Source organism: Arvicola amphibius, chromosome X, assembly GCF_903992535.2.
Source record: "Arvicola amphibius chromosome X, mArvAmp1.2, whole genome shotgun sequence".
Lineage (NCBI taxonomy): Eukaryota > Metazoa > Chordata > Mammalia > Rodentia > Cricetidae > Arvicola > Arvicola amphibius.
In genome coordinates this window covers 77,946,574-77,961,723 of record NC_052065.1, presented here as the reverse complement: position 1 = coordinate 77,961,723, position 15,150 = coordinate 77,946,574, and the positions used below count along the sequence as shown (strand labels likewise).

At 37.4% G+C, this 15,150-nt stretch overlaps 1 protein-coding gene across 8 annotated transcripts in view; it reads right to left on the bottom strand.

Moving 5' to 3' along the window:
- The window catches only part of Pcdh11x (protocadherin 11 X-linked), a 548,040-nt gene that overhangs the window by 92,755 nt on the left and 440,135 nt on the right, over positions 1 to 15,150 (bottom strand). For 4 of the 8 annotated variants that reach the window (XM_038317057.1, XM_038317059.1, XM_038317063.1 and 1 more), the window contains one exon: positions 4,273 to 4,296. The exons of the other annotated variants lie outside the window; for them this stretch is intronic. In XM_038317057.1, the coding sequence (XP_038172985.1) occupies positions 4,273 to 4,296 (24 nt within the window). The remainder of the gene's footprint in view (positions 1 to 4,272; positions 4,297 to 15,150) is intronic. 8 annotated transcript variants of the gene reach the window in all.

The window sequence follows — 15,150 nt, the reverse complement described above, 5'->3', positions numbered from 1 at the left end:
AATCACTAGACAATTTAAAATTTCTCTCATTATATTTTCATGTGACTGTATTGATAAAATATATAACAATACATGCTCTAAATCTCAATGCTCTTGGCTACAGGTTTTAAAATCAATACTATCCAAAGACAAATTTACATAAACATGAATAATTTCTGTGGTGTACAAAATTTTGCTTTTAAGTAAATTTAAACTTTTTCAGACATATATAGAACTTTCACAATGCTTATGGCTCATATAAATGATTCTATTAATCAGATGCCAATTTGTAATATCATTTATTTCATGTACCTCTCAATTTTAAAAAGTCAAACATACAAATTCAAACTACAAAATTTGAGTAAGGTCTTTTGTTATCACTGGTTATATTATTATTCAATGCCACACCAAAAGTTTTATCAGAATGATACTAGTGAAGTGTTATAAATGTTTTAGACTTTAATAAGTATACTCTCTCCAAAATAGACTTTATTTTCTTCTCTACTCTATTTTTGTATGATAAATAGTTTCAACTTTGCTTCCATTTTTCTTTGTCGTAAAAACCATTAAAAAGTAACACAATTTTATTAAGAGTTGCATTTTGTCTAGCTTTGTGTTAATGTACAATATATAATGAATATTGTAGAATTATCTTGTTATAAATTACCTGAAGAAAACTATTTAGATATTAAAATATTCAAATCTAAATGCTTGATAAGACTTAATACTTTCTGCAAATATTTTTCTATAACATTTTATGTCTACTGTTAGCCATCAGAAAGCTAATAAAACTTTAGCTGATTTAGTCTCATGGCATGTTAATATATAGAGGTTTTTTAAATAGTTAAAGTGATCAATTGTAATGTACATATTATAATTAGTAACTTAAAACTCTTTTCATTAATGTTTACCTATGAAGCACATTTTCATTAAAAATCCATTTTCATTAATGTCTACATAGAAAAAGAGATACTTTATGAAAGGCCATGCCTATCCTTCATACAGATGAATTTACATTTTGTGTTTATAGAGTCTTAGCAATGAGGTTTTAGTAAGTGAGCCATTTCAGGAGACAGAGAAAACTAATTTGAAAAAGTGAAATGACATCTCCTCCACATGGTGACAACCGTACAGATGGTAAGGAAATTTCATAATGTTTCAGGCAGGGTTCTGTTCTTGTCTTTGCAGGAAAATACTGATATTCAAAAATATAAGAGACCATGGATGTTTGAATATTGACAGATGGAAAAATAACTACCCAATAAGGATCATCAAGAAAATTGAATATGATTTGCAAGAAGAAAGGTTAAAAATACACATTATGTATACATTTATATATGTATGTATTTATATTTATGAATATATAGAGCTGGTTTTGGAGTTTGACAAGGCTCTGTCCTTCTTTAAATCCAAGCATTCTGTTAAGAGAAAATTCTAGAGTTTCTGTCTCATTTCGAGAGTCATGATATGGAACAAAAAAAAAAGAATTTACAAAAAAAATTACTTTTCTTCATATCTATTTTTGTCTTTATTGTACCTTTCATTGAATATATATGTCAGTGTATGTCTATATAAATAATGCTTAAGTTTTCCACAACGAACAAAGAATTTTCCTGCAGTAATCTTTGAAGTATCTAGGAAGAAGTTGCGAACCCACAACAACTCCACCCTGTTGATATGACATCATGATGCTGATAGCTCTACTACAAGACCTGTTTTGGGTTACCAGCTTCACAAGATGTTTCCAACTTGGTTAGCTGAAATGGTGCACATGTTTACAACTTTCTGGACAGATCTCCACCAAATACTCAGTGACTATTTGCAATTATACCAGACATTATTCTTGGAACTTAACCATCATTTTAATTTCACAGGATCCCATAGAAAGAATGTGGCCCCCATGACAGCTAGGAGGAATTCTAGAAGACAATGTCCCCTCTCCCAACAAAGTTTGTCCTCAGGGTTAGAGACATCATTTAGGGTTTGATTATAATTGATATAGCATTGGGGGTTGGGGAAATTTATAGGCTGAGATCTTTATTAAATAAAGAGGGTGGAATTGGATGGGATAATAGATTGGTATGAGCTTACTCACACTAATAGTAATAAGTGAATATTTGTGAGTTATTATTTATAGGAAAGTACATTGATATATAGTATCTGGTAATGGATAAGCCAGACTGTCAAATCTTGCCAGGACAGGGTAACACGGTTTTGAAATTTTTTTGTCTTTGAAAATGGTCTGTCAGTTTTTCTAGGTCTTAGCCAAAGTTGATTGCTTCAACATTGGAAATAAGAGTTTTGGGTGATTGCCCAGGTTGTCTCTGTCATTTGTTACACATTGTAGAAGTTGGTTGATTGCCCTTCCTACTTACTCAAGTAATATTATTTCTCTTCTCAGATCTTCGATGGGGTTGAAGACTAGATAATAGTAGTTATTTTCCTCACATGACTTGGCTAAGTTATTCATTATACAAGACTTAAGATAGTTAGGATAGGATATTTGTTCTTATTGTGAATAATTTTGTATTAGGCTTAGAACTCTCTTATTTAAACAAAAGGGGGAGGTGCTGTAGGAAGGCTTGCAGCTTGTGGTTACCAGCCCACTGGAACATGGCCTCTTATACTATATATGAGGATGCAGAGCCTGCCTCTGCCTCTTCTTCCTTTGCCCTGGTTGCTCATTCTTTCAGATTGTTGGATTGCTGGATTTGATCTCTGTCCACCGTCTAAGCAGAGAATTCTAATTTGTGAGTATACCCTAAATAAATGACTATTTCTCAATTCTGAGCTAGTATGGGATCTCTTTTAGGTGTCCATTCATCAGAGCTTATATATGAAAGAGTGATGAGAATGACAAATGTTTGTAGTACAACCACATACAAAAATATTTGCATATATGAATACTAAATAGTGTCAAGTTCTATGTATTTTAATTACAGTATTATATTTCTGGACATGTGGTTACTACAACCTTTAAAATAAAATAAATGAATCTGAAAAATTATCTCAATTGGTTGAGTTCTTGACTAGTATAGCCAAAGCTTTGGTTTCAGTCTTTAACATCACATAAATCAGATGTTATAGTTTATGTCCGTAATCTCAGCACCATTGTATGTTTAAGGTTATGCTCTGGTATATGTTGTGTTCAAGGCCAGAATTGGCTATGAAGGGAAGAAGGCAGGAGGGATAAAAAACAACAAGAAAGGAGGTGAGTAAGAGAAGAAAATGTTTAAAGAAGAAAGGAAACATAAATTAATGTAGGTTTTTTAATGTTAAATGACTACACTGAGTGCACTCATATTTTCAGTTATAATACTATCATCAGAAAATATGTGGTCCTAACTTATATTCAAATTCTCATTCCACTATATCTCTATAAAGAATTTATGAAGGCACATTGCTGAGTAAAATAAGGCACAGAAAGCCAGTTATCACATGTTATCATATCCACTAAAGAATACATTATTGCAGAAAAGGAAATTAGGTACCAGAACAAGGATTCTGAAAACTGGTTTTTCTTTTGAGTTTTTCAAGATGAGGTTTCTGTTTGCTTAGAATGTCAATGCAATATTGATTTTAGTTTAAAAGCTTTTAAAGCAAAAAAGTTATAAGTTTTAGATAACAGTGAAACAAAAGAAAAGCCATTTTCAAATATGAAATGAAAAATGAGCATAAATATGTGAGGCATTCAGAATATCCAATAACAGTTTTAAATCCTATGAACAAAAAATTAAAATTATATGCCTTTTAACTGGTTGCTTAAATTTCATGTTTAAAAATACTGGTTGTTTCTTAGCCTTTTCTTAGGGGACCTTTACAAATAATCTTCACCATAAATATTGATGAAAGTATTTTTACATACAAGAAAGATGAATGAAACTATTTTGAAAAGCATAAGTAGAGCATGAAAAATTTTTAGACCAAATTAGAAAAGAAATGCTGAAACACAAAATTCTATGTTTTTTATTCATTAAAATATTTACCTTGTTAGAGGAATAAATAAACAAATCAAGAGTTAATTTGAAAGGAACTATTTTCAGTCAACTAAATGACTATATGAATACAATTTTGTTACATGCAAATTGATGAAAAGAAATTGAAAAAGTCATTCAAGTATTCAAGATAAGAAAGTGAAGGAATATTCTTTTAGACAGCAGTTATTTTTAATATCTGAGGCAAGCAGTTGAATTTTAAATTGTTTTATATTTAAAAAATTCTTAAAACACAAATAAATTCATTTTGAAATGTAACATGCATTTTAGTGAAGTTTTGTATTTCTTTCTACTGTACCTTTCTTTAATCCAGGAATGAAAGCTAAAAAGAGATTTGTATAAAGTTAAACAATATATATTTTCTTTTCTTCTGAAAATACTATATACTATAACATATAAATTATATTATAATAAATTACACGATTTTCCATTATATTCTCAACCTACTTTCACAGAGAGTATGTTAATGTAAAGAATATTTAAATTTATTAATTTTGTCTTTTGCAGTTTGCATGACTGAGATTTGACCAAGCTTATGTGATATGTTACACTTTCAGCATGCAATAATTTGTCCTTAACAAATGGCTTTGTGCTTTTAACCATTAGTTAGAAGCTCAATGTTTTGCAAGAAATAAGTACAATTCCAATTTCATTAACTGGGAAAGGAATATACAGTACATGATTACAATGCCAATTTATTTATATAAATCTCTACTAGAAACATAGTAATCAAAAAGCAGCATGTTTTATCAAGGGTACTCTGTCTCCAATTTCTAGTTATAAAAATAAAAATAACTGACAAAAATCAATAGACAATAGCATGATTGTGGTTCAGTAAAATTGTTCTTATTATTGTTTAAGAAAAATTTCCTAGAACTATCCTCTTAACTAAATATGCACATTATTTCATACAATTAAAGTTGGTGACTCAAGTATATTCTAATAACATTCTAGATAAAAATAGGATTAAATTTTTAATTAATATTTGTCGAAGGCACTATATCATGTTCCAGAACAAGTAATCAAGTCTAATTTTAAAATAAATAGCTTAAACTAATAAAATATTTGGTTTCTATCAATCTGTATAGATGGTTATCTTGTTTATTATTTGTAAAATGTTAAATTATTATAAAATCACATGAATTAATAAAAAAGATTGTTGACTATTTTTAGTGGCATTGGGATATCACAACACATTTATTTTCACTCACAAGGTGTTTCATCATCAAGAAATAATGCAATTTAATAGTTAACACATGTTGAAAAAGAAAAGAAAAATAATAGTTCTTCCCAAAGAATCTTAGTATAATATTGATATTTTAAATAAAATCCTAAAGCTCTATACACTTGATTGATTGAATTCTTGGGGATGATTTGCCTGCAAACACACACAATGAAACATAATTCCATTCATTATTACAATAAACAATACATATGTTATCTCAGTATTATTTGTGCATTTCTTACAATGAAATGGAAAATTAGAAATAAAATACTTGATTTTAACTTCTAAGGTAAAATTACAATGTAGTCTAGTCCTTAGTGATCTGAATTCTGTTATTTGGTAACTTAAAAGTTCAAAATGAAAGGGATATGAAGAAATAGACATGCTTCTTTTAGGCATATGAAGCCCTCACCTCAGCCTTCTCATCATGATACCTCACATAAACCTTCCAGTTCTAGGTCTCCAAAAGTCCCACTTAAATCTTCTTCCAGGCCCAGACATGAGGAAGCCTCACCTGAATCTTCTAGACATAAAAAGGCCTCACCTAAACACCCTTCTCCCTCTGCCAGCAGTTCCTCATCCGGCTCCGCCTCTTCCTCCCTCCCCCTTCTTGCCATAAGCCACGGTAACACAGGTCGCCAGAAGCCTCTTCGGACTCATCCTCCCCATACCCCTCCTGCTCTACTCCGCCTCCTCCATCTTCCAGAGCCCCACTGCACACCCCTTCCTCTCGCACCGGCCATTCTACACTGGCACCTTCCTTCACTCCTCCGCTCACGCGTTTGCGGGCCACCACGGGGCCTGATTCTGACCAAGCCAAGCCTGCAGCCATCCTGTCATTATGAGAGGTAGCTGGCACAGACGGATTGGTTAGGGTCCATGTTCCATTTTCATTTTCCGAACTTTCTCATATAGCCAAACTGCTGGGATCCTATACATCTAATCCTACCACTTTCATAAAAGAATTTCAATATATCACTCAATCGTATAATCTAACTTTTTATGTCATCTTTATGATCCTGTCTAACAACTTACTTCTCGGGGAAAGCAGGCTGGTCTGGTAACAGGCCAGACAACACGCTGATGAAGTTCACCAAACTAGCCTCCTACCCTCCTGGGGCAGAGGCGGTCCCAGACCAGGAACCTCACTGTGACTACAACAGCCCAGGGGGCATCCTGGCCAGAGACCAATTTCTAACTTGCCTCCTAGCTGGCCTGCATAAGGCTGCCCTCAAGCCAGTAAATTATTCTAAACTCTCAGAGATTATTCAGGATACAAAGGAGAATCCTTCTGCATTTTTGGAATGTCTCACAAAGGCCCTGTTGCAGTTCACAAACCTGGACCCAGAATCTCCCAAGGGCAGGCAGCTACTAATGACTTACTTTTTTAACCAGTGCTACTCAGATAGCAAAGCTAAACTCAAGTGTTTGGAGAAAGGCCTTTTAACCCCACAGGCAGAAGTCCTGGATATGGCTTTTAAAGTGTACCACACAAGAAATGACAAGGCCCGCAATCATTGCCACGTGGTAGCCGCGGCTGCTCAACCGACCGAGATGATGGGCTATCCAGCCTGCCCCAACTGGGCACCACCCCCACCTCCTGGAGGGTGTGAACCACTGGGTCTATGCTTCAAATGTGGTAAGATGGGTCACTGGGCCCGAGCATGCCCCCATCCCCATCGCCCCAGGGGACCTTGCCCAAAGTGTCACAGGGAAGGTCACTGGTCTGTAGATTGTCCTCGTGTGCTCGTTGACACAGAGGCATTGGACTGAGAGAATTCCCAAGCTGACCTATTGGCTGGGCCCTGGATGACTGAAGGTGCCCAAGCTCTGTCCCGACTGCCTCTGTCATCTGCAATCAGGAGCCACAGGTACTTCTCACTGTCTCAGGACGGCTCATCTCGTTCCTCTTGGATACCGGATCAAAGTATTCGGTTCTGAGGAAATTCTGGGGGCCAACCTCTCCTTCAAATTCCCCTATTGTCCGGGTAGGGGGAAAGCCTTATTTACCTCAGCGAACTCTGCCACTCAATTGTGTGTTTAGAGGTATTTTTCTCACCCATTCATTTTTAGTCATGCCAACCTGCCCAGTGCCTTTAATGGGAAGAGACCTTTTAACTAAATTGGGAGCCTCCATTTCTTTTGCTCCCTCCAATCGCTTTGTTCCAGATTCGTCGATTACACAGTGATGGAGGAGTGTCTATGTGTTACTTTCATTATTAATAAAGAAAACTGCCTTGGCCCTTTAAGAGAACAGAAAATTAGGTAGACGGAGTAGACAGAACAGAATTCTGGGAAAGAGTTGCGGAGACGCTTCAGGCAGTCACCATATGCAGTCTCCATGCTTCTCCTCTCTGAGATGGACGCAGGTTAAGATCTCTCCTGGTAAGCCACACCTCGTGGTGCTACACAGATTACTAAATATGGGTTAAAGGAAGATGTGAGAATTAGCCAATAAGAGGCTGAAAGTATGGGCCAGGCAGTGTTTTAAAAGAATACTGTTTCTGCGTAATTATTTTGGGTAAAGCTAGCCGGGTGGCGGGATGCAACCGCTTTCCTTCTACAACACAGTTGCTGCTTCTCCTGGCCCCCCAACCTTCTGACACTAACGTATCCTTTCCTCTTCCAGCCTCCCTGGTGAATCCTCTGGTGTGGGACACTCAAAATATTGCCGTTGCTAAACACCATTCCCCTGTTGTTATTCAGTTAGAAAACCCCACCAGATATATTACTCAAGCTCAGTATCACCTCTCTTCCCAGAGCCTCAGAGGACTTAAACCTATTATCTCTGACCTTTTGAGGAAAAGACTGCTCCACACCACCTCCTCCCCCTTTAACACCCCTATACTGGCTGTTAAAAAATCTAATGGGACTTATCGTTTGGTTCAGGACCTCTGGCTCATTAACTCTGCTGTTGTTCCTCTCCATCCAGTCATCCCTAATCCCCTCACCCTTCTGTGCAATATTCCTTCAGGAACCTTTCACTTCTCAGTTCTGGACCTTAAGGATGCTTTTTTCTGCCATTCCCCTCAGCCCTCAATCTCAGAACATCTTTGCCTTCACCTGGAATGATCCTGACACGAATTTTTTCACGCGGCTCACCTGGACCATCCTTCCCCAAGGATTTCAGGACAGCCCACACATCTTTGGCCAGGCTTTGGCCTCTGATCTGCTCTCACTGTCTCTCTATAAATTAAAACTAATTCAATATGTAGATGACATTCTCCTATGCAGCCCATCTTTGGAGATCAGCAAGAAAGACACTGCCGCCCTATTAAATTTACTATCCAAAAGGGGCTATAGAGTCTTATCTTCTAAGGCCCAATTGTCCACCACTCAGGTAATGTATTTGGGATTAAGCATAACCCCAACTCAAAAGGCTATTATTCTAGACAGGAAAAAAACTAATTCAATCTCTTGCAGTTCCTTCTACCAAAGAAGAGGTCTTATCATTCCTGGGAGTGGCCAGTTTCCTACGTTCCTGCATCCCTTCCTTTTCTCTTCTTGCCTGTACCCTATACGAAGCAGATCTGGGCTCCCTGTGTGAGCCCCTCCTCCATTCCATCACCAAACCCTTCCAGAGACTCCAACGGGCTCTTTTTCGAGCTTCAGCTCTTCATCTTCCAGATTTAACTCGTCCCTTTTCTCTTTATGTAGCAGAGAAGGAGGGATATGCCCTTGGGGTCTTAGGACATCAACTGGGACCTTCTTTTGTGCCTGTAGCATACCTGTCAAAGAAGATGGACCTCACCACTCAGGCCTGGCACCCTGCATACGTGCATTGGCAGCTGCTGAGCTTCTGATTGATGAGTCAAAGAAACTAACTTTCGGAGCACCCACCAAAATCTTCTCTCATCATAACCTGTTCATCCTCTTAACTTACAAAGGCTTACAAAACCTACCCCCTTCTCGAGTTCTTTCCCTTCAGGTGGCACTGGTAGAAGATGCCAGTCTCATGTTTCAATGCTGCCCTCCCCTTAATATCTCAAATCTTCTACCTCGACCTAATGTTAGTGACTCCCCATTTCACTCCTGCAATGAGATCCTAGAGGATCTACTACCTCACCCCTCACATATACAGGAGGGCAAACTGTCCCAGGCCACTTATACCTGGTATACAGATGGCAGCTCCTTTTTATGTTATGGGACTCATAAAGCAGGCTATGCCATAGTATCAGATACAGAGATAGTTGAGGCGAAGGTACTCCCTGCTCGTACTACCAACCAGCAGGCTGAGCTGATAGCTCTCACCTGTACCTTTCAGCTAGCAGAGGGACAATCTTTAAATGCTTACACAGACTCTAAATATGCATTTCATATCCTCCTATCCCACGCAGCTATCTGGAAGGAGTGTGGGCTTCTTACCACAAAAGGAGGATCCATAACTAACTCGGGTCATATCATGGACCTATTAAAAGCCTCCCATCTCCGTAAAGCTATAGGAATTATTCACTGTCGGTCTCATGAGTCTGACAGTTCTATTGTTTCAAAGGGAAATAATTGGGCTGACAGGGAAGCTAAAACAGCAGCACTCCAGAGCCCAGATCCACTTCATTCTCCTCAGGGAGTCCTTACAGTGCAGCCCACACTCTCACAGACACCTCCTGACACCCAACAGATCCTGTCCTACCTACACTGGCTCTTTCATCCTAATAACAAAGCTCTACTTCATTTTCCTAGGGCTCATCTCCAACCCACTCCTGAGGATATAAGGTTTCTAAAACCTATTACTGCCTCCTGTCAGATCTGTCAAAAGTCAGATCCTAAGACTAAATACCATAGCTTCCCTTTTCCTACCCACCAGGCCAGAGGCTCTTTTCCAGGAACTGACTGGCAGCTGGATTTTACTCATATGCCCACAGTCAAAAGAATTAAATATCTCCTGGTTTTGGTAGATACAATGTCTGGGTGGGTTGAAGCCTTCCCCAGTACCAACAATAGAGCCCAGACAGTCTCTGATGTTCTTCTCTGAGAAATCATTCCCCGGTTTGGAATTCCAACCTCTCTTCAATCAGACAATGGCCCTGAGTTCACTTCCCAGATTTCTCAAAACCTGTCCAAGGCTCTCAACATTCCTTGGCATTTTCATAACCCATACCATCCTCAGTCTTCAGGTAAGGTAGAGCGCACCAACTGCTCTTTGAAAGACACCCTTGTTAAGATGTTACAGAAACTTCACCTCGACTGGGTAAAGCTCTTACCTTTGGCCCTTCTCAGACTCAGGGCCCTCCCAAAAAGTCCCCTCTTCATCTCACCCTTCAAACTCATGTATGGGCAGCCGGTTCTAACCCCCAGTCTCCCACCTAAAACTTCCCTCCTTCCTGATAACCTCTCACGCCACTACTAACCCATTTATGCTCGCTACTGTGGGATTTTACCTATCACTCATTACCTCAACCATGTGCTAATCCATGTCCACCGCCGATCAAAATTGGAGATCAGGTATTATTCTCTCCCCCAGGTCAACATCCCTCCCCCTTTTCCCCTAAATGGCAGGGTCCCCTCAGAATAATTATTTTAACTCCCACAGCTGCCAAGCTCCAAGGACTTCCTCACTGGATTCATCTGTCACATCTTAAACCGTTTACTCCTCCAGCTCAAGAAAATTCCTCATTCACAGTAACTCAGACAGGACCTTGCTCTCTTAAGTTCCAGAGAACACCAACTTCAGCTCCCCTTACTCTAGTCCAAAGGAAATAGTGGTCCCATCTTCACTTAACTCTCTCATGCCAACACACTCTCTCTTCTCTTTTTCCTATGTATGACCTCTCCAAATACTTCCAATGTCACGCTTAAATTTCCAAATAACCACTCAGTTATCGTTACAGGAATCATCATCACACACGGAGCCGAAAGGTTCAGGTGGTAAGCAAATCTTAACAAAGTTCTTTGACATAACAGGTTGGCCACTGACTGCAGCAGTGTGTCCTAAATGTTGAGGTAATGTCCAAAATACACTTCGTTATTCTGTGTTAAAAATTTATTTATTTTTAAGACATTTTCTTTAAGTTCCAGGAAACCAGCTCGATCCACCTGAACTGACTAGGCTCAAACGAAACATGTATTGAGTCAAACTGAATAAGTATCATTTAATTTTTTCTATTCTTGGCCTCAAAAACCCTAAAGCCCCCCCCGCGTCAAATCTCCCCTTTAATCTTTTTCCTCTCCTAACGTGACTCTTATTTTCCAGCATCTTACAATGACTCAGTTCAACACCCAAATGGATGCGGTTTCAATCAGCCATCCCAGGACACCAGTGAACACAATACTATCATCAGGACACATCAGACACCCCCAGAGAATCCCTCAACGCCCACAAAGTCAGCAGGAAGCAGTTATGAGAGACTGGGCTACGCCCCCATTCCCTACCCACTAAGACCCTCAACCCCTCCCTTTTTTTTTTTTTTTTTTTTTTTGGTTTTTCCGAGACAGGGTTTCTCTGCAGCTTTTTTTAGAGCCTGTCCTGGAACTAGCTCTTGTAGACCAGGCTGGTCTCGAACTCACAGAGATCCGCCTGCCTCTGCCTCCCGAGTGCTGGGATTAAAGGCGTGCCCCACCACCGCCCGGCTCCATTTTTTTTTAATAAACCAAGAAGGGTGGGAATGTGATTCTCCTGGGGAACTGGGCCTCCCCCTTGATGCGCAGGCACAGAGGCAAGAACTACATCTCCCAGAAGGCCTCTGTGTGCAGAAAGCCCCTGTGCGCAGATGCAGGTCACAGTTTCACCCTGCTGGACTGAAGAACTACATTTCCCAGGAACACCGCAACATGCATGCGCCTGAGCAAGTCCCCTTTAAAAGAGAAACCCTGTCTCGAAAAACCAAAAAAAAAAAAAAAAAAAAAAAAAAAAAAAAAAAAAAAAAAAAAAAAAAAAAAAAGTAAAAAAACCCGCCATGCTCCCTCTCTTTCCTTTCTGCTTCTTCCCCCTCCCATGTGTAGGACACCCCTTTCCCCAATAAACAGTCTTTCCACCATGTGGACTCCATGTCCCGAGTCTCCTTCCGACTCCGCGGTAAATAGCAACACCGTGCAAAAGAATAACAGTGGCCAGGAGTGGAATGTGTTAATTTGAATGTGATTGATGTCCATAATCTCATAGGGAATGGTACTGTTGGGAGGTATAGTTTTATTGGAATAGGTATGGCTTTGTTGTAGGAAGGGTGTCACTGTGGAGGTGGGGTTTGAGGTTTCATATATGCTCAAGCTATGTCCAGTATTTCAGCTTCTTCCTGTCACCTCTACATTACAGATTTAGCTTCTTCTCCACTCTCAGCTCCTTCTCCAGCACCACGTCTGCCACTCTGCTGCCATATTGTACAACAATGATAATGCACTAAATCTCTGAAACTGTAAGCAACCCGAATTAAATAATTTAAATAATTTAATAATGTAATTAATTAAATAATTTAAATAGTGGCCATGGAACATCTTTACAGCAGCAGAAATCCTAAGATAACTTGGGAAAGATTCAATGAAATAATCACTAATGATATTATGCTCTACTCATAGATCAGTTGTCATCAGAGAAGCATTATCTAGCAACTGATGGAAACAGATGAAGAAATCCGTAGCCAAACACAAAACACTAGGCAGAACCAAGGGAACTTGGTTAAGTATGGGGGAGGATTGCAAGGGTCACAGTAGTCAAAGAAACCTTGAGAACATGGTGCATATAACCAACTAAGCAGGTCTCCTAGAGGCTCACAGAGACTGAAACAGCTATCAGAAAGCATGTCTATGCTAGGTCCTCTCTCTATATGTTATTGGTTACTAATCTGGGGATTTTTAAGGGACACCTCAACCAAAGTCTGGGTGTGGTATCTCTGACCCTTTTGCATGCTTTTGGGACTCTTTTTTTTTCATTGGGTTGCCTTATTCAGCCTTACTCTGTGGACCAGGCTGGCCTCAAACACAGAGATCTGCATGCCTCTGACTCCTGAGTGCTGATTAATGGTGTGAGCCATCACTGCCCAGATTTTGTACATAGTCTTATTGTAACTCTCTATGCCATGTTGCGTTGATATTCCTGGGCCTGCTTTTTTAAAAGAAAAACTGAGGAGTAAAAGGGAGAGAAGGGAAATAGGAAATAAGAGAAGTAGAGGCTGGAGGACATAGATAAGTGGACTAAGGGAAAACTACAGTTGGAATATAAAGTACCAAAAGAAATAAAGAAAAAAAAAAACATTTCCTAGAGATGAAAACATGTATTTCCTAATATCTTTGCTGAAAACAGCCTTTTTAAGCAAGTAGTATGAAGTTATAAGTGCTTTTATTAGTATTTTAGAAAATTTCAACATCTTCAAATACAAATGTAATTTACCCTTTCACCTAACAACTGAGGAAAAAGCCAAGAAAATATCATAGTTTATAAATTAAAATACTGTTTTGGCAAAACATTAAAATGTCTACTTAAAAAGGGAATTAGTAATTAGCTATATTCTGAAAGGAAACATAGTATCTTCTCTTTTAACTAAGAAATAATAATCAGCTTCAAAAGTTTAGCTTTAATTTATTTAAGTGATTCAAAGCCATATGAAGGAAATCTAAAAAATCTGATTTCCATTTAATAATTTTAACTAACAGAAGAAATATTCTGTGACACACAGACTGAATTCACTGTAGAAAAGCTAACTCCTATTTTTCTTCAAATGATATGATTTCATTAATCAATCTGGTGAAAATGTCAATATTTCTTGGTTAACAGAAATACTTAGTAGAGAATTTTCACTTTTTTGTAAATATTGTGCTTATTCCCAAAGAGAGTCTAAATTTAGAGTAAATATGAAAAACTTAACTTTTCATACAAAATCATTTGAAAACATAACTTTTTATAGTATTCTAAAAGATAATTAAAGCCATTATTGTGCTGATTGGAAAAACACATGAAACTTTGATAAGAGGTAAATGTTAACAACCTTAATAAAGTTTAAAAGCAAACCTTAAAGAGCTAGATGCATTTTTTCAGTTTTGAGAGAAATTATTATTAAATAAATATTTTTGAAACCTTCCTCAAAGCTATTCCAAATGCTTGAAACAATTACATATTTCAACCATTTCACAGTTTTAATAGTCAATCTGTTCTTCAGTGGGTAAGTTCTAAATTAAGATATTGTTAAAATAGGACTTGTTTTCTGTGTCTGTTCTTTAGGACCACAGAGAGATTGATTTTTAAGCATATTCTTTGGTTTAGTTTAATGCAGACAAAATACAAACTTCAAAGCTAACAATGTAAAATCTGTACCTGACTAAAATTTAAATTATTATTTTCTTTTAATAATTTTCAATATTATGAAGTTTGAATTCTTTGCTAGCAAATAATTTGGGTTGTGCCCATAGAAAGGTATTGAGAAAAATCTTAATTATGTTTATTATAACAAACTCTAATAAATCTTTCAAAAATAACTTTATAATTAGAATGGAAATAATTGAACCTTTATGTCTCCTTTTTCACTAACCTCTTTATCATATGCTGCTTTTAAAACACTTTAGACATAAAGGGAACACTAGGCAATTAAACATTTTGATAATATAAGTGGATGCAGTATTAGAGAGAGTGTGTTACATAATATAAAGCTGTCTATTACTGGTAAAAGTCCATCTAATATTCTATGTGTAGAATATGATACAACAGTTCAACCTAATATATTAAAATCTGCAAACAGACTAAAGTATAGTTTGAGAATAAAGATATTTCAATTTAGAAAGATTTATTTCTAATGAATTATACAAAACTATATTTATATTACAACATAATTATATATATATATATATATAATAGTAGCATATAATATAGAAAACCACTAGTAAATATCATATAATTACTATTTCCCAAATATCCTATTTCAACTCTGTTATTTCATGGGATATATTTGCATATGAATGCTTAAGCAATAGCCTGAAATAATTTAGAGAATGCTCAAGAACCTTCACTATTACAAATGACACATAGTT